Below are 24,847 nucleotides of genomic sequence, written 5' to 3'. Positions count from 1 at the left end.
ATATGTCAGTGCAAGTTGCTTTCAGTTAAAACAGCTCAAACATGCATTTTAGTCTCGGACTAGGCTTAAGCCTTGTCTGTGAAACCGGGAGAAAGACATCGCATTTCATCAAAATATGCTTCAGCGATAAAGGACTCTGGCAAGAGGGGCATAAAGGAGGATCTTCAACCATTAACACAATGGGTTAGTCTGCCTATTTCACAGCGATATTTGGTACTTCAGTACAGAAGACACAGTCAGGGTTTGAAATCGACACAGGCCAAATTCGGGTAAAAATCACCTGTGGCGTGTAATGCTGTCAAATCACTAGCCAATTTGGCTGGTTACTTATTATGTTTACTCACTTTGCTGGGAAAGTTGTGCAGATTTAGCGCAAATACCCAACTCGTGAGTCATGTTGATATATTAAATACAGCGTATTGAGCAGAATCTGCGCATATCTGGCTTACTTGAACATGCACATCACAATGCAACAAATAACATAGCGAAGATTAAAAAACATCTGGTTAACAGAAAAGACATTGCTATTTTTTTATATTGTTTGTTTTTTGATGTTCTTTTTATTTTATTGATCCGTCAACCTAAAATAAATTTTTGGTGATGAGGATTAAAGCGGGAGGAGATGGCTGGATGACAAGATTTTGTTTGAAAAAGAAAGAAAGAAAGAAATGTATGAAATCCAAATTTTATAATGTGTGTGTGTGTGTGTGTGTGTGTGTGTGTGAGTGAGAGAGTGTGTGTGAGTGAGAGAGTGTGTGAGTGTGTGTGTGTGTGTGTGTGTGTGTGTGTGTGTGTGACGTAGTTAAGACTGTGTGACGTAACTAAGATTTAAAAGATTTATTTCTTTTTTTTGGTAGAAGTTTTTTTTGGTTAATTTCAAACCCTGGACACAGTACAAAGATAACTCTAGCTCTACCGCTCCCTGCCTTTAGTCCCAAATGATAAACCTTCTCTGGAATTCATTGCCTTCGGCCTCAGAGCAATATATCCATCAAACCACCTATATCCTAGAAAACCACTATCTTTTTGCTGAATTTTAGATCATCTTCATATTCAGACATCCTGCTCCTGAGTTTTATACACTTCCCAAAGCCATCAACTAGAGGCCTTCATCTCGCCTCAGCCTGATAAATTTCTACCCACCAACGGTCTCCGTTTTTTGGCATCCCGACCTCCTGGGAGGATTCAGGCCTGCCGTGTTCAGACATTGATTGAAAATTGTTATTCTTTCTGAGCAGAGACCATGTAAATGTCAACCAAAACTTGAAAAAGGATGACTGATCCAAGCATGAAATCATCATTATCTGCAAAGCACAGACCGATAGTCTTTGGATTAGGGAAATTCAGTGATGACAACAGCGAGGTGCTGCTGCTCTTTCCAAAACTGGGGAGTTGTAACATGAGCTTAAAAGCAGCCAATGTAAAGCTACGTTTTAATATTGAAAGGCACTCATAGAAGAAACAATATTTTGTTAAATCTTCTTAGTTTATCACAGGCCATTATTATAATTGGATTTTCATCCATTAGTATAAAGTCAGTTTATATCTTTTATATCATAGTTTCTAAGTGACACCATCAACTTAAATGTAGCACTATTTCATAGGTCAGGCTTAAAAGGGTTACTTAAAGCATTAATTTACCCTTGAGTTAATTAAATTTTTATCAAATATTAATGGATAATTAATCATAAATGGATTAATGTCATTAATTCTGGGACACATTACGCGTCATGCATCATATATCAGGATCTTTTCTGAAGACCACAGTGGAGCACACTTACCGCCAGCCTGGCTTTGAATCAGATAGCGTGTTTGAGTGAAGATATTTTTGCATTAAGCCTGAAAAGATTATTCTTTACTTATGATGTCCTTTGCACGTTTCAAACGCTATCAGTCAACATTCTGAGAGCAGCTTTGCATACGAAGCGTCTAGATGAGGCCGGGCCGAGCGGGCTGCATATGCCAGGCTGTATAGAGAGAGGATTTCAGTGCATTTCAGGCTGACTGTGGATGGCAGCTCTCGCTGCCTACTGCTTTCCTTGCTAATTGAGCAAATCGCAGCGTACGCCTCACGGAAGTAATGCTAATGAACTTCTTAGCGATCCGAAAGTTTAACACGGCTCAGGACATTTATGTACATCACAGTTAAAAGGATTTTTGAACAGAGAAGAATTCAGGATTCAGAGCAAAATATTGGTTTGAACAAATCGCTTCCATGCTTACTTTATGTGGAGATTTACTGTAACGGAGGAGCTCGTTTGTTATTGCCTTTTAGCTCTCTTATTTTGGTAGAGGTGTCAGAGGCCGTTTGGCATCTAATCTGTGTCCGTTTCTATCTGGGGATGAGGTCACTCTGGCCATCAGTGCACTAATAGCATTCAAACTCTTGTTACAATTAAACAGAAAACTTAATGTTAACCTTTTCTTATCAGGCTGACTTAACAAAAGTCAATTAAGTAGGCACTTTTTGGATGAGCAGTCGGGACATATAATTAGATTTTCATTATACTTTTATTTTAACTTTAGATTCTTATTTAGATAATTTGCTCAAAGGTATCTAATTATGATATTAATATAATAAATTACATTTTATCAGTGCTCTCTATAATATTACATTTTTACTTTTAGTGTCATTATATAATTAAAGATACAATATGTAAATGTTTTCGCCAGCTAGGGGTCACTTACCTCTTACAATAATAAAGACGTAGGATGATGACGCAAAATTTCCTGCGGAATTATGGAACTTGTCGTCAACCTGATGAATCTAATAATTTTTATGGATTAGTGAATACATTGATGTTTTTATAATGACTGTGATATGAAGCAGGGTGCACTTGCTAATAAGAGACAGATATCGGCGCAGCGCATATCCCGCAAGTCCTGCGGATATAAAGGAATACGGACATTTCATTCTACCGAACTACCCGCAAGTGCAGAAATACTTCTCACACAGGTCAGTTTATTTGACGAATTAAACTTGTGAGGTAACGCAGCGCTGTTTCACTTGGTCTACACTATCACACTAAACTGCATTTGAGTGTATTGAAAATGATAATGTTATTATATGTGTTAGTTTGTTGTCAACATTAGAATAACATAAGGATCATATTCTAACATTTCATCATGTTGAGCTATTTAAAATTGATTAGTTTGATGTACATTTGCTCACCTGTTTAATAAAGTACACGTAAGAGCTCTGTCAAGTCGAAGTTTGTCACGGACGTGGAGCTCTCGGCATCTCGAAAACGCCACACTGATATTGATCCTCGTTTTAGTTCTCCTTTTTTCCCCAAAGTCTGCTTGCCATGGTCCATAATGTTTGAACGAAACAACAACAGTGTGTAGGAACAACTACGAGCGGAAACCAGGGATAACGCGGATATTACGTCATTGACAGGCGACAAGTGAACAGGGATTCCGTGACGGCCAATTATTTAAAATTGGAATTTCTCTGAAATTAAACATCTTTAGGAACTTTTGGGATATTGTAAGTACACAACTGCAGGAAATATATCACAAATTTCAAAAAATATATCACAAAATTCTTACATATTGTACCTTTAAGATAAGAACTAAAGAAAGTTAAATATATTTTGTGTATTGGGTAGCTTATTTTTATAGTATTAGGGGTGTAACGGTACACAAATATGACGGTTCGGTACGTAACCTCGGTTTTGAAGTCACGGTTCGGTATGGGTTCGGTTACAGCAGGGGTTGCAGCAGTTTTGTTTTTATGCCAACTTTACTGAACTCCTAAGCACTCACTGACCGCATTTCTTTATATTTGAGTCCAAGTTCAAACACTATGAACAGCTCCACTGTTAACGTACGGAGCTGTCTGAAACACTGCCAGCGGGACATTAAACAAAAAGAGTCTGTCCGAGCTCACAACAGTTTTTGCGAGGGAACGCAAATGTCTTTGCAAGGGAATACAAAAGTTTTGCAGGGGAACGCAAAATATTAGAAAAATATTGTTTTCTCTCATCCCAAATTTTTTCCACCACCACGTCCCTTTAAAACACCAGTCGGAAATGCATGCTTTTAAGAGAAAAGCTCTGTTTGGTGCATTTAAGCTCTTTTTTCAGAATAAATAGCAGGCCAATGACCAATAGATGGTCATTTTTAAATAATCAAGAGAAGGAAAAAGTCATTATCACAATTAAAATATGACTAATTGTGCAGCCTTAGTGTATATATTATCTATAACCCTCGTGCAGATCCCAGTTTAAAAAAAGTTAGGGCATGAAAGAAAAATCCACCTCTGATCACAACAGATATTCTCACATAAATATAAAACCAATATGCAATGTCTTGTCTAATTTTCCAAATGACGCAAAACCCAGTACAGAAAAGCAAAACAACAAATAAGAAAATAAGACATATTATATGCAAGTTACTTTTCCTTACTATCTACGAGCTATTCAAAAATAGCTTCCTGTGGAATAAAATATGATGTCTAGCGGATGAAGAGTTAAAGACTGTGATACATGTTTGGCATAAAACTAAATCTATTTCTATCTGTAAAAGGACATTTCTTCAGCAATAGTTTTACCTGTCAATGCTTTGCATTATCCACATAGGGCATCTAAACCCTCATTAAATCATGATCAGAGAATGATTCATTATGAATGGCAACCGATGTTCCAGTGTTTCATTATGCCTGTGGATTCAAAGGTGAAGCTGTAAATAAACACGGGCAGTTGACGCCTGCTCCCTTTAGTCCTTTGTGTCATCTAAATGAGGGGAAAATAATGTTATAGGAGATTTCAAGGCAATGCAGGTCATGTTTTCCGATTCCCTTGAAATGGTAAATGGAAAATGAAAAAAAAAATGAAAAAGAAAAAGATGAAAGTTAACAAGAATTCTGATAGCCAAGCAATGTGCATTTAGGGGGGCTGGACAACCTTGCAAGAAGGTGCAGGGAGGCACAAAAGGTAATTCAGCACAATGTCTGCAATCATCAGCAACACACAGCCAACAGTAAGTGAGTCTGACAGAGCTGAATAAACACTTCCACACGGCTGTCTCTGTGTATCCCCGGTTAACACAGAGTATCTTTCGAGACAAGCTCCATATTGCACTGCAACTGCAAAAACATTCAAAGCTAGAGGACGACCCAGCTTCAGGCACTTTACAAGACTGGGGAACAAGTGATCCAACTGAGGGTGGAAATGAATGAATCTGTAGGTTAAAGATTCAAAGCAAAACTGTGGTGTGGCTGTTTTTTCTTTTTCTTTCACAGGTTCTCTACTGGCGTTAAAAACAATGAAAGCTTGAACAAGTGTTATGAAAATAAGTTAATAATATTCTGGGTTCAAAACAAGTTAAACTCAACCATCAGCACTAGTGCTATAATGTGGATTAACAATTAATTGCCGTAAAAAATAAACTTTTTGCTTCTTTATAAAAACAAATATATATATGGGTTACAGTGAGAAACTTGATTGAGGCCAACCCATAAATATTAAAAATGTTTCAATAGTGTAGTAGCCATAATATGTAAACATTACCTAAACGTATATACGTTAACATGATTTTAGTGTGACAATTTTCACTAAACTAACCTTTTTTTTCTTCCAGATTTGTTTTTGGTTTTAAGTTAAGTTTTAACAGCGGAATTCCTTTAAAGCAACACTAAAGAAGATTTTTTTTACATTAAAATAATGTTTCCAAAATCGTTTCAGCGGTTCATCAAGTCGTAACAGGGTGAAAGGCACTTCTGCCTTCGCTTTGCGATCCTATATCTGCTATAACCACACTATGTAAGTTTGCCAGATCGGCAGAGGTGTCAAGTAACGAAGTACAAATACTTCGTTACATTACTTAAGTAAAGTATAGATACCCAAAATTTCTACTTGAGTAATTATTTTTCAGCCGACTTTTTACTTCTACTCCTTACATTTTCACGCAATTATCTGTACTTTCTACTCCTTACATTTTAAAAATAGCCTCGTTACTCCTATTTCATTTCTGCTTGTTTTCATTCCGGCTTGTCGTCGTTCAAAAAATGACCAATTATACTACAATAGATCTGAGTCCCGCCTCCTGAACACACATCGCTAAACTGATTGGCTTTGTGTTTTCTTTCTATCTTGTGAGAGGCTGTCCGCGCGGCGCGCTGTAGTTACATTTGGTTTGTGCGAAGCGGCAAAACTCCTCCGAAGGAAACCTACTGTAGATGCGGTAAGCGAGGGAGAAATCAACAGTTTTGTGCTCAAGAATACGGGGCAATCGCGTCAAATATTGCTTTGGGGACAGCCGTTTTTACAATATTGCCTACTGTATGACAATCGCGGGATAAGTGGCAAACATAATCGTTAGTGTGTGTGTGCGTGCGCGCGTGTGTGTGAGAGAGAGGTGAGAGAGAGTGTGTGCGTGTGTGTGAGAGAGCGAGTGTGTGTGAGAGGGAGACTGAGTGTGTGTGTGTGTGTGTGTGTGTGTGAGAGAGAGAGAGAGAGAGAGAGAGAGAGAGAGAGTGTGTGTGAGAGAGAGAGAGAGAGAGAGAGGGGAGAGAGTGTGTGTGAGAGAGAGAGAGAGAGAGAGAAAGAGGGGGGGGGGAGAGTGTGTGTGTGAGAGAGAAGAGAGAGAGTGTGTGTGTGAGAGAGAGAGAGGAGAGAGAGTGTGTGTGAGAGAGAGTGTGGAGAGAGAGAAGAGAGAGAGTGTGTGTGTGTGTGTGTGTGTGTGTGTGAGAGAGAGAGTGCGTGCATGTGTGTGTGAGAGAGAGAGTGTGTGTGTGCGCGCAACCATTATAGTGTCAAAATATCCCCACAAAGATGGCAATATCTGAAATCCTTATATGTGGCTGAAACAGGTATACCTGTTATACAGCTATAGCCTAGTGCCTCACAAGTTTTTCAACATTTACATTTTAATATATATAACATTATAGTCATTATGGCCTTAGAATTTATTTATTTTTTTTTTTTTTTGAGGAGGTGGGGTGCACAATAGGCCCCTTTGGCGCGGTCTAAGCTTTTGTCCTTAATGGCATTTTTTCCCTTGCATTACTTTTACTTTTATACTTTAAGTAGTTTTGAAACCATGTACTTTTACACTTTTACTTGAGTAAAAAGCTTGAGTTGATACTTCAACTTCTACAGAAGTCATTTTAAACCCTAGTATCTGTACTTCTACTTGAGTAATGAATGTGAATACTTTTGACACCTCTGCAGATCGGGTCGCGTTTCTGTAGCCTGGTAATACCAGACTCTGCTACTTCACTTTGCTTCGTAGACAGAGTCTGGAATGGCATAATAGAGAAGTGTTTTCTCTCTCACTAGGGGGCGCTTGTCTGAAGTTTAAAATCATTGGTTACCCGTAAGCCAATCAGATAAGTTTAGTTAGGACGTATGTTATGCGCCTGTACAGCTGCATCGAACCACAGACATCATGCATCGAACTCAAATCTATGATCGAACTTCCACTGTAAACCTGCTATAAACACATGATGATGCGAGCGAAATACCGGAGTGAACATGGCTGTAAACGACTTTTGCAGATTATGCAAAATTAATCTACGCATCCACGGTACAATCACGGCCTCTAAATGTATTTTTGACTGAGTGAAACATGAAAATATTTGTAGCCAACTCTCAAATTTAGGATTAGATCTTTTAAACACAGCCAGTGCCGCTGCTAGCCATTTTGGTGCCCTAAGTATAATTCCTTTATGATGCCCTCTACCCCGAGAAGCTTCATGAGGCACGCGCGCGGTCTCTTGCTCTCTCTCCCTCTCTGCCGTGCACGCGCTATGCGGTTTGGAGCACAGTCTCTGTCTCGCGGGCGCGATCGCTCTAGATTCAGGAGATTTTAACTAATTCGCGGGCGTCAGTGAGCCGCTATCAATATGCGGGAGACTCCCGGAACGCTATTTTTTTGGTGCCCCTTCAGCTCTTGGTGCCCTACGCACAGCGCGTGGTGGGAGCGGCGGCACTGGTTCACCATAACAGAGCGAATTGCATCCCGTGTCTCGTTTCGGTTTTCGATTTCTCTGACCTACAATGTAAAACTCGGCGCTTAGCGTCTACGTCACGGCTCTCAGCCCGCCCTCTGTTCGTTGATTGGCCCGGCCGTCCGAAGGCCGGTGGAAAACTGAAAGATAGGCCGCTATCTCAGACTAACTACAGGAGCTAAATGAAATTAGCGGAAGTAGGAAGTCTGACGTAGTCAGACTAGCGTTTCTGTAGTTCGAATGAGACATAAGAAAACTACAAATTTGGCAAGTATCACATATAGTCATTTTTTTGTTTTTCTTCGTTTCTGATGTCGCAATACATTATACTTTCATGAAATCTAGCAACATATCTTGTCTGTGGATATCGTTCATTCCAAAGCCGGTGCTGGATAAACAGTGACCGTGTGTGCAGCAGTAGGCTACGGTATAGGCTAAATTATTTACGACAGCGGTAATTGACAATTCCGTTTCCAACCTGTAGGGCGACCGAAAAGTTTTTTAATGTTGCTTTAAAGCCCGGGACACACCAAGCTAACGTCAAAGAACAGCGACGAAAGCCGACTGTGTTGTCGCCCCTCATCGGCTGCGTCTCATCCAAAAAGCTGTATTTGAACACATAAAAAAGGGTTAAAGAAGACTGTCAACTAGCACGTGCGTTCTTCACCTGCGTGTAAGTCAATATCTGTTTTTATCAGCAGCCAGCAGGTCAGTCTATTTTCATCATTCAAAAAGGGGAAACTGAAACTAGGACTGCAGATATACAAACTGTAAACAAATCAGCGCTTGCACTGTAACCGGTTTCTGTAATTTTAAAGGGCACCTATTATGACACTATTATGAAAATGTTCCTAATGTTGTTTAGGGAGTCCCCAACAACAGTTTTACGTGCATGCAATGTCAAAAAACACTTTTGTTTTCGTATAATATGCATTTATTTTTACCTGATTTGCTCACCGACTCCCAAATGATTCGTTCAACGACTCGTTTTTCCAAACCCCTCCTTTGCTCGACGCTAATCTGCGTTGATTGGTCAGATGACCCAGCAGTGTTTACAGAGATAATACTATTGTTTAACACGGAGTACAATGATGCTTTTATCAATTAAATCGTGTTATAATAATGATTATAGTCCACTGCTTTGTAGTTTGTAGTAAAAAACTAAAAATAAGATAAAGAATTTAATGTTATGTTAGCGAGCATAGCCCAGAGTTCATATTGTAAAAGCACAATAAGTCTTTGTTTGCATTAGCCCGATGCATAAACATAACGTTTTTACAAACAAAAAAATGCAGTTACGTTACTACGAGGTATTATTCTATTCTTTAAGACAGCTCCGAAAACAACGACAAACACTTCACATATCTCAATACAATTGTCATTGAAGACCTAGAAGCTAAACGGTGCTTACACAACAAACAAAATAATAATTAAGCATGCTACATAAAACATAAAAGCAACAATTATTAATAACACTTACAGGTTGTGATACGGAGGAGGAAGCTGATGCAAATACACTTGGAACTGAACCTTCCTTCAATATCAGCCGGCTCGCGAATCCAAGTTTGATTGCATTTAAAAAGCAATCGTCTTCAAAATGGCGCGAACAAAGCACAAGGCTCGGACTATACTTCTGTGGTATAGTTGTATATTGTAGCCACTTAGTCTTCAAATGCTCCTCCTTGGGCAGATGAAAAAAGTTTTGTTTCGAGTCGCACTTCAGAACACAGCGTCTCGTCGCCATGATATTTTCCCCTGGCCTTGGAGCGCAATAAGTGGGCGTATCGTATTCAAATAACTTGACAAGTTGACGTCATCTAGTCAGAGAAAAAGCTTCGGTCTTCTAACGATTCATAAAAATAACCCTGAGTCGACTCTTACTTTTGAAAGACAATAACTTTATATACGGTGCACTTTCATATTTCAAACTTTGCAGGATGTTTTTGTTCACTTAGATCTATGTTACACACTACATGAAAGGTAAATTTCAAAATTCCATAATAGGTGCCCTTTAACTATATTACTGTAATATGTACAGTAAGATACTGTAAATAGCAAAGAATTATGGGAAATATGGTCACTACTGTAATTTTTCTCTACTGTAAATCCATTTACGGTAATGAACTTGCCTGCGAAAAACTGACCAATGGAAAGAGAGATTTCTTTTCAAGTTTTTTTTTTACTGTATGGTTGAAGTGGCAGTTAATGCATGGACAAAAGATGTAGGCCTACTGCTAACTTACCAAAAAAGGTTAGTATATTATTTCTATTTTATGTAAAACAAACATTCTCAAATGTTTTCACTTATAGCCTAATGTTAATTTATATTAAAAAAAAATTCCCGTCGGAATGGTTTTGCCTTTTTTCCTGACTGTCTGTCAGAATAGTTTTGGTGCCTTTTTTTCTGATTGTCGGCCGGGTCGCTGTCACGGTTACAATATCAACTGGTGAGTAAGTTAAGTTCACCTATATTAGCCGAAATATCCTTTAGTAAAAGAATAAACATAACGTTTGTGTGTTCCGCTGCCTCTTTAACGTAAGCTTCTCAACAGGCGGAGTCGTCGCCTGTAACTTAATGTTAACCGCAGCGAACTAACGTGAAATACTGAGGTAAAGGGAGATAGACGAAACCATTGTTTAAGTGCGGTTTTTAAACAATATTTTGAAATACATCCTTGGATTTATTTTCAGGTTTGTGATCTGTAACGATGTAACGATGATAACACCTACAGGTGAGTAAGGTGACATTATTAGCTGAAGTATGTGTTAGTTAAGCAGGCAAACATAATATAATTTAACTTTGCAGGCAGCATAATTTAAAGTGCTTTTAAACAATCATCCATCAGTGTCTGTTCTTTATTTTGAATTTGCAGCCGCCATTCCCTCCCGACTGTACATTACTGCTGACACTCTCCACTAATATACAGAACGGGTTGACTGAGGAGGAGAAAAGGGTAGGCAATATACCATTATCAATATATCAAAGTTTTGTAAACTAATATTTTTTAATTCAAAATGTTGTTTAATCATCTCATTGTTGTATGTAATAAGTTATGTTATTGTATGTTAGTTTTTCTGTAAACTATGACAACACTAAAAGGATGCTGTGACTTTGTCTGTTTCAGGAGACTATGTCCTCTAAGCAAAAACATGGATGCTGACTATAAAGGGCAGAATCATCATCCAGTTCCAACAGCTAACAGACTCTTCTTCAGCATTAGCTGTCCATTTTGTCGAATGCAGAATTAGGTAACCCAATATATATATATATTTTTACATGCATGCATTTGGCAGACACTCTTATTCAAAGCAACTTACATTGTATTTAAAGGAACACATCGACTTTTTGGGACTTTAGCTTATTCACCGTATCCCCCAGAGTTAGATAAGTCCATACATACCCTTTTCATCTCGGTGCGTGTCATAACTACGCCCAAGTAGCAGTGCTTCACCTTCTCAGAATATAGTTCCCAGTATGTATACGGTTAGAAGATTGCTGTGTCTCATGTGACCTTGTTATTTGTACACGCTGTGACTATACCAAATCACAACGTAAATAGGAAAATGTTGGTGTTATTTTGTCACTTATTGGGGGCAGTATGCTAGCTGGAGCCGTTTACCTCCAGTCTTTGTGCTAAGCTAGGCTAGCGGTGGGTGCGTCAGACAGAGTTACGACACGCACAGAGATGAAAAGGGTATGTATGGACTTATCTAACTCTGGGGGATACGTGAATAAGCTAAAGTCCCAAAAAGTCGAAGTGTTCTTTAAGTTATTTTATTCATTTTTATTAAGTTATCCATTCCCTGGAAATCAAACACATTATTTCAGCATTCTTGCATCTTGCTCTACTGTTTAAGCTACAGAAATGTATTGGAAAAAAGAATGAAGAACGTCAAAGTACATGCAACATCAAGTTTGAGAGTTAGGGCAAATTCTGTTAACACCGGTCTGGAAAAAAAATGTATTTTCCCCCCTTGTGCTTGCAGGTTCATTCTGAGAATCAACCCTGATGGCACCAAACACCAAAGGCACAGATCAGAAGGAAATCTGGAAAGGTCCCAAGAAAAGCATCAGCCTGAACACCTCAGTGTTTCTCATCCGAGAGCTTGTCAACTTTGACTGGCAAACTTACTGAAATGTAACAACACAAACTGACTTTTACTGTATTTTTATTATTTTAAGGCCTTTTTTGCTTTTCAGTGTGTGTGCGTTTTTGCCATGCTAGAGATACAAAGGTCCCCCGGAGATTAGTTCTATGGACTTTGGTGAGCTAGTGGCTCCTAGAGGTCAAGATTTGTAATTTGTACTTCTAAAAACAATGTTCAACGATTAAAAGAAATATTATAAGGACAAATGTTCATGAGTTATTGTAATTTTTTGGGGGTGGGGTAAACATGTAAAAAAAAATCCATACTTATACTGTAAATGACAATACAGTAATAATACTGTAAACCCAAGTACAGTAAACGGTACAGTATAATGTTAGTGAAAATACAGTAATAATACTGTAAACATTTTACAGTAAATTACTGGCATCCAACTGCCAGTAAATTACTGTAAAATGTACAGCAATCTCTTTACCAGTGTGCTTACCATTTTGAATATCAATCACGCTGTTCTCTCTCTCACCTATAGCCAAACCTATGGCCGATTCGTTCCAAAAATAAAAAACGACGTCCGGCTAGACCCAATGGTGAGGAACACACCGAAACAACTAAGCCAACCACTGCTCAAACTAACGGCAGACCGTTGGCTTGGTGTGCCCTAGCCTAAAGTACAGGGGTGTGTTTTATAAACTGATGCAAGTAAAAAAAAATCTCTCCGACAGAAAGTGAAAATCCTCACTTGCAGCTTAACTGAAGCGGAGGCATTTTTGTGCAGATGGGCAGGAGAATTTGCTCTGATCAGAAGTGCATGCATAGTTATTAATAAGCATGATAGCAGAGCTGCGTTTGCGTGGCTCATGCATGATGGGAATGGTTGTCACATCTTCTGCCGTGTTATCCAGCCCAAGTCTTTTCTCTATCCCTTCAAAAAACGGGAAGATAATTGAAACATACTCACGAGATAGTTGGGTGAAAGAGATAAGACAAAACTAATGGAAATATAAAGAAGGAGGAGAGGAGATGGAAAATGACTTACAGAGAGACTTTGACACACAGAAAGGGAACTTTGCATCAAAAGTACCCATAGTGCTAAACTGTAATACCCGCTTATGCAAATCTCTCCCCTATTCAGAATAGATGCCGTTTGCAGGTTCCCATGCCAAAATGAACAGACGCTGCTGTTTCTCTCTGTGTGTTTTCTTAACCGGCTCTGTCATCAAAGCAATCATCAGAGAGGCTATGAGATTGCAGATTGAGATATAGACCCTAACCAGAGCCAAGCTACAGAGTGGATCCTTCAAAGGAAAATTGATTTAAAATGTCTGTTAACTGATAAAAAGATCAACAGACTGTTCATTGTTTTGCTATGAGCAGTAGAGTACGCTATGATTAGGACAATGAAAACAGCAACAATATTCATTCCATGACAAAACAAGAATTAGCCACTCTGGAGAGGCATCTTTGGCATTCGATGCAGCCTGGTCAGCGCTGTGCCCACCGTAATGCTGCCAACAGCCAAAATAAAGACAATGAATCATTTCTGTCATGAGTTCTGAACGCCAGTGAGATTTGTTCAGTGAGACACCGTATTGAGAAGTGGGGTGAAAACTCAATCACGCTATATTGAGAGATCAGGCACCACTTCAAAGCTCACCTCGGGCAGAGAGAGGGTTGAATTTTCAAAGACACATTTTCGAGTGGAAATAAGTTATAAGGTCGGGGTAGTGTCATATGTACCTCAGGGTGCAATCGTGCCACTTATTGGAAACAGACCTTCAGATTCAATTAAACTCATTTTCTTTGCAGGCACATCAAAATGGATACAACATAGTTTAAGAAGAGGGCTCCAACCCAGAGCATCCAAAAAACATCCCTCAGCTTACTTGCTCAATTAGTTTTGATGGGTCAGAGCATTCTCGGCTTACAGTATATGGGCATTAACCCAAATCCAGGCGGTATTAAACCACATACACAGCTGTGTATTAAATCGTATGAATGTGCTTGGGTGCTGTAACATTAAGTGCCTGGCAACACTGAGCCATCTCGGCCCCGTGAGCGCAGCTTGCAGAATTCTTCCTCACCTGGCTGATGCACCACGTTCTTCCCGCATCCTTACTGTCACAGACCTCAGCGGCCCATCTGTGCTTATCTCAACCCTGCACATGTGGGAGATTACAGACCATCTCCTCCAGGTATTTCACACTTTATTTACACCCTCTGCCTCCATAATGGAGCGATCCAGGCTGCAGACAATCACAGCAGCAATGCGCCGATGATCGGCATTGTACCGGCTGGGAATAGGTGGTGACTTGCGTGCATGTGTGCATGGCATTGTATCAACAGAAGGAGTGTAGACCACCTCTATGACTAATAAGTGCTTGCTCTCCAGGTGCTTTTGGAAATATGTATTTTGTGCAGTGCATATAAATGGGTAATGTTGTAAGGTTTACTTCAGCTATGCATTTTACACAGTACACTGCGCATGCAAATAACAGACAAGAAGGTTTTGTGCTCATTTTCCTTAAAATTCCATTTTAACACAATGTGATGCCACATTTTCCATTGTTTTTCTATGTAAATGTGCTAGACAGGTGTGTTTGACCATTGTGCTCCGGTCTCTTGCAGGGTCTTGCACATGATACTGCGTTCTAAAAATGTGGTGCTCAAGATAGAAAAAGGTAAACTTTTACACTGCCCTTCATCTCGCTTGTCAAAAAACACTGATAAAAACATTGATTTATAACAAAACAAGTGACTCTCTTAGTGGCCGAGTAATTTAATTATTCGCTCAACTGATTCATTCAGGAATGAAACAAGTGACTGGCTACATCCAAAATCACATACTTCCTTACTATACAGTAGTAAGCTAAAAACAGTATGTGACAAAAGAAGTATGTACAAATTCACAGTGTAAAATAGTAGGCAAAAATTACCCGGATGACCTCCTTCTTGCGGCGAGAATCTGAAGTGTGCATTTGATGGACACTACTATTTCATAAGGCCACAGAAGAGGATTTATGAATAGCGGTGAAGATACGCAACTGACACTGGTAGGTCACATGATAATTGTTTATTTATTTGATAAACATTATGACCTACCAGCGTCAGTTGCGTCTCTTCACCGCCATTCATAAATCCTCTTCTGTGGCTTCATGTAGTATGAATGAGGAAGAATGTAGTATGCCCGGATTACATTTCACACATATAGAACGTACTTTCTTAGCGGTCGTGAAGTAATTACTTATTCAAAATAAATACTTACTCAAAAGAGTATGCGAATTCGGACGCAGCTAATGTCTTTTTGAGCATGACATTGAATCGTTCCCTCAAGCTATTTGTTTACAACACTGATTCATTTGGTAGTGCCACTTCTGTCTGGTGCTCTGAGACACACAACAACATATTCTGCTGTGGCTTCTTTTCACACTATTTTCACTAGCGGAGCAAAAATACACAGCTGACAGTGTGTATAAAATGCATATGTAAGTTACATATTAGCAATATCTTTTTTTATTGAACTGTTGTAATATATTCTGTAATCTGATGACCGTTATCATGGTCCTCTAACTTAGTGGTTCTCAACCCTGGTTTGATAGGAAGACATTCAAAATGTGCCCTGTTGAGAATCACTGCTGTAGTTTCAATTTTCCAAAGGTTACTATTTTCAGTGATTACTGCAAGACTGCAATGGCAAAAGGTCATGCTATAAAATAATGAGGGGGGAATCTTCAAGATAACTGTAGCTTTTTCACAAATTAATGTCTTAATTTAGGTGTACATGAATAAGGTCATTCTGAGTCCACTGTGAATGTTACAACCTGGATTTTAACTCAAAATCAACATTTGGACAGTCTCAACGGCTCTCTTGAATTAAGGATTCATTAAGCCTAATAACCTTCCAGTGGTTGTCCACTGGTAAGCTAACAAAGAGGCATAATTGAGAAAGGCCTTTGGATTAGAATGTGATTTCATTCAAAGGGACAAAATGAGTTTTGCATGTGCTAATCTTCCTTTTGTGCTCAGGAATATTTGCTACAGAAGGGAGACAAGTTAATGAGTACTCAAGCGTAGATGAGCAGAAGAATTTTCCAGAACGAAACAGGACCGGCATATTTGGTCAGCAAACAAAATAATTTAAGGCACACTAAGAATATGGTAATCTACACTGCGTTTGATTTGCTGTGGGGCGAATATAGTCACGGAAATGAAAGAAACTATTTCATTTGAATCACTCAAATTGCAAATTCAGGCTAGTGCTCTGTAAAAGACACCAGTGGATGGCTATTTCGTTCTAGAGAGCCAAAAGGAGAAGATATTCAGCAAGGATAGAGAAAATTACTTTTGAAAAGCGTTCAGACAGCATAATATCCTAGGGGTGGTGTCCTAAAATATATGAACATCCTTGTCCCCATACTGGCCAGGGAAATTTATAGGATTAGATCTATATTTTAATTTGTTAAAGTAATTTGGAAAGTTAACGACTCCACAGTGATGGTATGAGCCAAGCCTGGCTCTGTCAAGAAAAAGATGGGCCCTAATGATTTTACACTTCCTGAGGGCTGTGTCAAAATGGAGCAATCACAAACATTTTGCTAATAATTTTCATTAATCACAGAAATGGCCTTGTTTATGATTTCGCTCTGGCTAAGAAGAATAACACAATATATGAAGCAGCTTTTACGAGCAGCCAGGTTGTAAATGTACAAGACACAAAAGCCTTTTGACTGACACTTTATAAGATGTAGGATAAATCATGCTGTTATGAATGACTATCTTAAAAGATGAGTCTCACTGCTGACCCACTGTTCACGCCTCTTTATGCAAAATCAGGGGTGCCTTTGTTCCTTTGTGTCCATATGCTGGCAGAGTTTGACGGGAGGAAAATCTTTTGAGGTTTCCCTGCCAGGAGAAACCGCTGCAACTGGCTGCACTGCTGGAGACAGAAACAACTGGTGCGACTGGCATCCGCTCTGGTTGTTGCTTAGAATACTAACGAGAGTCAGCACGCCTCAACCCTGAGCCCTAAACAGTGTTAGGATTGTTCCACTGGAATACATCAGGATCTCTGTGTCCAGCCCCTGGACAAAAGCACCTAAAATACATGCCACAGCTCTCTAACTCTTTAAAAATGTGTTCCTTGACTCTTTCTATGTTTCTTTCAGCATGTAAAATCAGTTTTCTTCCCACCACAGTTGTAAGACTACATGTGTGTAACAATATAGAGGGATTAGGACAACAACAACACAAACTGGCTAATTTGTGGTCAAATTAAGGAATGTTACATGACAGAACTTGTATCATCTGGTATCTGTCAGCAGGTTTTCTTTCATCTACTTTCCACAAGCATTGCACAAAATGTGGCAAATGTAGGTATGTACTGTCCCAAACACACAAATGTATTGTTGTGACAAACACACAAATAGTACACATGCTTTTATGTATTTCTATATTTGTTTCCAATTCTATTTGCTGTTTATATGTTTACCATTTTTAATCGAACTGTTTAAAAGAAAATAGGGTGGAAGGTGGTTCATTTGAAGCAATAAATTCGATTCTTAAATGAACAAAATTGTTTTCATTTGGTGTTACAACCGACTACAGCACTCTTTGTTGGCTACTTGACATTAATTCACACAGTTTTAGGGATAACTTGTAGTTTTTTAACAATGTTACATGTTTCAGACTAATTTTGGAATATTATATCAAAGTTTGACAGAGCGAGCAAAAAAAAAAAAAAAAACAGGTAGTACAGACGCGGAAACAAAACACTTCGCGGTTCTCACGCGCTTTTGGATTATGTTGGTTTTGTCTCAATAACAACGAGTGACAGTTGTAACTGAAAGAATAAAACAATCAGAAAACAACCGAAATTAGACAAATGCACATTCGAGACCGAAAACAAGTCCGTCTTACACAAGTCAGACAGAAGCCAAAACGTCGGAACAGTTTGGCCACATCTTCCTCGAAATCTAAGCAGCGCTTTGGATAAAAGTAAAGAAAATGAGTTTGCTGCTCACCTGTGTCTTAAGAGGTTCGCCCTGTTCAATGATGCTGATGAAAGGTATTTCCAAAAACGAGGACATGAACTCCACTTGTATGAGCTCCTCGTGGCTCTGAGGGAACGCAAGCACAGCCGAGACTCCCTGAACAACGATATCCTGACACACGCACCTGAACATTGACTCCGGGTCTCCATTGAGCGGTTCTCGGGACAGTACTTCCAAGCTCAAATTGTACGGCAAGAAGTTGTTCCCACTTTGCCGGAGGTGGACCAGGGCGCGGTTGAGGGCGCCCTGTATCCTGGACTGCTGGCGGGTCGGCAGGAGAGCACCCAAGCGCACTGTGTGCCCAATGCGTGCCAGGATGTGACAGGGCTGGGGATGCAGATGACAAGGGTAAATAAACATCTGGAGAGCGACCTGGAGCCCGACATGAAGGTATGCCAAGAATCTGGAGAGCACTAAATTCATCCTGCTCCTTTCGCAACTGGATTGAGGTTTCGTCACAAGATGGCATCGCTCTATTCTTGTCCAATTGTTCTTGTTCTTAATGGTTTTGCGAGTATGCGGATGCAGCCTCGGTTAAAATGCAAGTAGTGCAACCATTCCGTCTACTCCAAGTGTTGAAGGCGAGGAGATGGTGTGCGCGCCGTTGAGGGAGGAGGTGCTGTGCCACTGGAGATCTTCAGCATCACCGACCTCGGAGGGAAATCAGTTGTGGCCACGCCAGGTTTGGTAGAAGATCAAATTATGACGAATTAAGCTTCCCCAAAGGTCACTTATGCAACATTATTCAAATATCTTCAAATCTTAACTTAATTGAAAAGTAGCCTGGGGCACTCAGTCTTTTTTTCTTATTAAAAAAGTTAGTCACATAATTAAATGAACCGTTTTTTTTTTTTTTTATAAATATAATAAAACTAAAAAAATTATAATAAAAATTACATTTAAGAGCACTTTTTCCAGAATTTTAGATTTTAATGTACATGGAGAGGGTCGCCCCCTTTTGGCCGCCGCCATGTTGACATCACATGACCAGTTGTGTCACGCAATTAAGCAAGTTACTGCTATTAAAAATTACAGGAATAATTATACATTTACTGTACTTTATATTGTGCTTTCAGTCAGTGCTTTTTACAGTGAATGAAGCATGAACACAGTGGTCACAGTCACCACAGCAACATGCCATCTGCATACCAGTACTAACTATCAACACTGTTCAAAATTGTGAGATTAAATTCAAGAATGTCCATTATATTGATAATAAGAGAACAGATAATATTTAGTAAAGAACCTGCATGCATCCAAACTGATAAACATCAGTTTAAAGTCCAAAACCACTGGTTATTGGGATGATTTAGAGCCCGCTAAAATGTAAAGCTAAAGCAAAAACTGACAGAGTGCACCTCTACACTCAGAAGCTGGCAAGCAAAATATTTTCACAGTTAATGATTTCAGTAAAGTCTTAAAAAGAGATGAAGAGGTGACTGAGGCAGTAATTGCATATAGTGAATTCAGACAGTTTGGCATAGTTCAAGGACAATACCCCATTCATAAATTATTTAATTAAATAATAATTGCATGGCAACACGGATGCTCTGTTCGGTATAATTAATTTACAGTGGCCTTTGTTTGCTATTGAACAGTAATCCAAATATATTAACTTGTCACTCTGAGCACAAAACTGAAATGTAGTGTATAGATTTTTTTTTCATTTTAACTGAGCATTTTTTAATTTAGTACTATAGGTACCTTAGACATTTCCCACAATAGGTTGTTCATATGTTCATTAAAATATTATTTTCTCCTTTAGTAATTAAACAGAAAATGTATATCTGCCATAAACTACTCATTACACAATGCTTCCTTAACAGTAATGAAGTCTAAATAAAATAATGCACATATGCAGTCAACTGAGGAAGGAATGAACATGTGCCCTTTTCACCTCTCTACAAGAAATATGAACAATGGAAGTTTATGTTAGCATTGTCATTTTATCACTATGATCCGATCCTACATAATTTCAGTGCATTTTTCTTTCATGCATCTATAGTTCATTTCCTGTCTGACAAGAAACATAGTCTGCAATGCATGAAACTGTTTTTAAGCAATTACTTGTGCATTTTGGAAAGCTTTGCACCCTCAAATCCATTTGCTGGTAATAATAGCTTGGATGTTAAAGACTAATTGAGGATTAGAGACCACTGACTGAGTAAAAAGCATATGAACCATGTCAAAATCTGGCAGCATATCCTTGTGTAGCAAAACTTCTGACATTTTATGTGTGCTACAGTACATCACAATGATGGTTTACTCTATATGGCCCATATTATACAGTATATGTAATCTCTTTCAGAAACAAATAATATATATAATTTAATCTCTTTTCCTGTTCTAAACTACATCTCAATGAACAATGTCTGAACAATGTCACCAAAAACCATTTTCCTTTCTGCTTAATAGGCGTATACTATGATGTCCGTCTGATGTCTGACACTAACATGTAACCAGTGATGCTTGCTTGATTGTTTTTTCAGCTCCAGCGCATACAGATCAACATTTCAGGATATTTCAGAGATGCAGGTGATTTTTAAGGCAAATCAACCACAATTTTTTTCCCATTTTTAGGGGGAATCATTTCACAAGACACCTAAGCAACTGTCCTGTCCTGACACATGGATGGCTCCACTTGATTTTCAGCAGAGGTATGCAATCGTCTTTAGCTCACCTTCAAGCAGACTCACGCAGTGTGGATAAATATTCATATACTGTACGTCCTTCTGATTTTCTTCGAGACGGCTTGTACACTCTTAGAAGAAAAGGTTTTCTATAGAGCTTTTAAGGGTTCTCCCTCACGGAACCTTTTGGCAAAAATAACCCATTGAACCTTTTTTAAGAATGCATCTCTGGAGCCTTCCAATAGTCAATTGTCTTCAACTTGGTTTAATAAATAAATTAATGGATTACACTTTAATCAGGAAACCAATTAAAACACATGTTTATCTCAGAGGGATTACACCCACCTTATGTGAGCGCCAATATAGATAATCCTCCTCAGTCTCTCCCTATGACTTCACTCTGTTATTGTGACATACGCATACATTAGGCATTCCTGCATTTGCACTGTTTGAGATGCAACAGTTGAGTCAATGAGTTCTGAAATTGAATTGTGAGAGGCACCTCAGAAAAAGCCTCTGAGCAGAAGCTCTGCAATTACAGCATGGGTAAATGTAGCACCAGTGCTGTTTCTGTCGAACTGCACGTCGCAGCACTCCATAATCTGCCATAATGTTCTACAGAACAACTCGTACAGGAGAGCAGAGCTTTTAAATATCACCGTGCGGCATCTACATTCTCAGCACATCCTACTTGACTAATTTCAGCTCCATATTTTGTGTCCACTAGACAGTTCAGCAGCATGCTGGATGCTGTGAACTATCGGGACACTCTGCGCGAGAGGGAAGGAGCTAAAATGGATAATTCTATTAAAATCTGAAGTGCTATATACTCGTATGTTACAAGATAATTTGCTGGAGGCAAAGCAATTGACTTTCCTCACTGTGCTAAAATGAAGATCATTCTTGCTTTTGGAAAGCTTGGCACATCTTTCAAATCAAACGAGTGTCTGTGTGAAAACGGGAACATTGTAAACCTTATCCCTCCACTGACTTGTGTTGGAGACGAAGAGTAATTTAGACTTCAAATTAGGGTCGGGATGCATAAATAGTGAGCGCAAGCCGGTTCACAGCAGGAGGGTATCTATATGAAAACTCATTTAATTTGGTCGAAGACTCCATAACCCCTCTCTGTTTTATCAGACTGAGCAAACATGGTTCTGATAAAAACTAATGAGTTTCATGCAGTTCATTAACTTAACAACACATTATTAAGGTGGTAAAGTACTGTGATTATTACACATTTGCTAGTCTCTAAGAAGTTGAAAGAGTTTGCGAAAACTCAACACACCATAATATGATCAGAAAGCACCGCAGATCTAACTTTGGTTTAAAAGGGAAAATGTCTCGTTTCTGGCTGTACTTTTTTCTGAAACATAAGTTGTGTCATTGCATTAAAGTTTAATGAGGGATAAGGTTCCGTATTGCAAGTTATATTTCCCTACATGCACTATGTAAATCCGTACAGCTCACCCTGCCGCTGGGTAGGTTAGTATTGCTGAGCTGGATTTATTTTTACCATGGTTCAGACATACTTATCATATCCACAGAGACAAGCCCTCACTGCTTGTGTGTAGGCTATGTGCATGTCATAGTTTATAGCCACCATCAATTGAAATAACCTACTCGCTTCCCCTCTTTTTCCCTGCAAGAGTATAGGGAGCTGGAGGGAAGGCGTTTATTGATTTAAGTACTGTTAGGGCAAGGACAATGTTAGGGCAGAAAACCTGGTTTACCCCATCAATGATAAGTGAATTATCACAGGGATACTATTTAGTCATGTGTACAGGCGCTGTATAGTGGCTAAGGGCTGTCTTCATTTGCTGATTGTGTTCTTAATCTGAGTTTGGCAGGTCATTGCTGTTTGTGTTCTAAGGTTACAATTATACCGGGGTTTTTTTAATTACGAGGAAGTAACCCAGCTAATGGAGTCGTTAACTCCGTTCCAAAACCCTTTGAGTTGTTCCTTCTTAAACAGAAGCCTTCATTGTAAAGAACCTTTATAAGTGACTGATTTGAAAAGCCCTGCTTCGAATGCCACGCAACTATCCCACTGCACCAGAAACACAACTAAAAACTGATTTCAATTTTTTTTCTCAAGAGTTTGACAGTAACATTATAGGAAAATGAATAGTGTACTGTAGGAAAGCCCTTTAAGTCCCTTAACTACCTCTACTGTGTTCTAGTTGCTTATTGGTTGTTCAGTTACGCACTCCTTTATAGTGTAGTACCCTGGCGACGTCAGCAGTTGTCATAAGAGGTAGCTCGCATGCTCATCGCACGTTGGAAAACTGCCGTTCAGTGCTGGAGAAAGAGTGCCTATCAGCTGCATTGACTGAATATGAAGTCTGAGTTAATGAAGATCGCGCTGTTGGGGAGTGTGTTGTGAACTCTAACTTGCATGTGTGTCAGAAGAAGTTCAGTAAAGCTTATGAAAGAATCTCCTTGTCGTGGCTAATTCCACCCACGTGTCCATGTGCATTAATCCAAATCAACGGCACGACAATACATTTTAATTAATCTCGCCCATTACTATTATTTTTGACCCAAAAACACCATTAAGTGGCCCACATGACTTACCATTCAAAAGTTTGAGGTCAGTGAGATTTTTTCTTCTTCTTAAAGGAATTAATACTTTTTTATCAGCAAGGATGCATTCAATTTATTAAAGTGACTGTAAAGACATTTATAATGTTGCAAAAGATTTCTATCACAAATAAAACTTTATATTCTTCAAATAATCCTGAAAAATGTATCAGTTTCCACTAAAATATTAAGCAGTATTTTCAATACTGATCATAAGAAATGTCTCAGCATGAAAAATGAAAAATCAGTATATTAGAATGATTTCTGAAGGATCATGTGACACTGAAAACTGGAATCACAGGAATAAGTTACAAATATATTAATATATTGTATGCTCAGCATACATTACATACACACAAGTCTTCTGAAGCTATACAAAAGCATTGTTTGAACAAGAGACTGAATTTTAATTTAGCTCACTTTAACTAACTTTTCATGGGTGAAGTATATGTCTGATTTCTGAATTAATAATTTGAATAATAATAATTTGAGTTTAATATTTTTAAAGATTCCTAAGACTAGTCTGGGCGGCGTCCCAAAATTGGTGGCGATTGTTCTACGATCAACTTAGGCTGACGATGCTTTTGGGAAACGCAGCCCTGAATGATTTGTCCATTCACTTCTCGACTGACTGACTCAATTATCCTGTCACAGTACAGCTCACCAGACACGAATTGTCAGTATGTTCGGCACATATAGTTATTGTATCACTTCAGAAGAGCTTAACGTATAACATTCGAATCACATAGACTACTTTATGATGCTTTTGCACATTCTTCATTACAGTTTTATGGTACTTTTGCATATTCTTTGTGATTGCATGGAAAAGAACAACCAATACATTATTCAAAATGTATCAAATATTGCATTAAGCAGGAAAGTCATATGGGTTTTGGGACAACCTTAGGGTGAATAAATGATGACCGAATTTTCATTTTTGTGGTGAACTATCCCTTTAAAATCCTGCTCCTCATTGACGCATATCTGAGAGCCATTGCCCTTTAGATTCAGAGGTAATTGAGGTCGGTGGTAGTGTGCGTGAAAACAGAAGCTCCGCGGCAAATGAATCTTGGAATTTTTCTTATCATCTTCTTTCCCTCTAATAGAGCATTCCTCAATGATCTCATCACACTGAGAAGCGGAGCATATGTAGCTTTTGAGATGATTAGCCTGCCAAGCATTTCATTAACCCGACCTAAGTGATTAAAAGGGGCAGATCCAGTGATCCCCTTTGTGGTTCATGTATTATTACTTGGAACCCATCTTCATGCAAGAATTCCCTCTCCTTCATGTGAGGATTTGCAGTCACTGACCTTTGCAGATCTGGAGGTGTTGAGAACGGCCAGAGCGTTCATGCAGAACACTGGCACGAGACGAGAGACGCGGTCTAGTCATGCCTGCTGCTCTGTTTCCCCGACCTTTCATACCTCCATCTCTCACGTCCCTGGCTCTTGTGAGATCACAGGGAGGTGAGGTGCTTCGTTCTAATAAATCGCATAGAGAAAAAAAGGAATCTGCTCTGTGCC

General features: G+C 39.0%; 1 protein-coding gene and 1 long non-coding RNA gene across 2 annotated transcripts in view; one reads left to right on the top strand and one right to left on the bottom strand.

Annotated features, from left to right (window-relative positions):
• grin3ba (glutamate receptor, ionotropic, N-methyl-D-aspartate 3Ba) overlaps positions 1–18,783 on the bottom strand; it is a 51,021-nt gene extending 32,238 nt beyond the window's left edge. Inside the window, exon 1 of the mRNA XM_079611833.1 lies at positions 18,079–18,783. Coding sequence (XP_079467959.1) covers positions 18,079–18,531 — 453 coding nt within the window. The 5' untranslated portion in view covers positions 18,532–18,783. The remainder of the gene's footprint in view (positions 1–18,078) is intronic.
• Positions 10,433–12,075, top strand: LOC306998070. The gene is made up of 5 exons (XR_013797508.1): positions 10,433–10,564; positions 10,646–10,686; positions 10,828–10,908; positions 11,080–11,203; positions 11,942–12,075. It is a non-coding gene; the product is annotated as an uncharacterized lncRNA (long non-coding RNA).
• Positions 18,784–24,847: the final 6,064 nt, after the last annotated feature.

Source organism: Phoxinus phoxinus (genome assembly GCF_949152265.1).
Source record: "Phoxinus phoxinus genome assembly, chromosome: 5".
NCBI lineage: Eukaryota > Metazoa > Chordata > Actinopteri > Cypriniformes > Leuciscidae > Phoxinus > Phoxinus phoxinus.
Note: the sequence above shows the minus strand (reverse complement) of the source record. Positions and strands in the feature narration are given on the sequence as shown.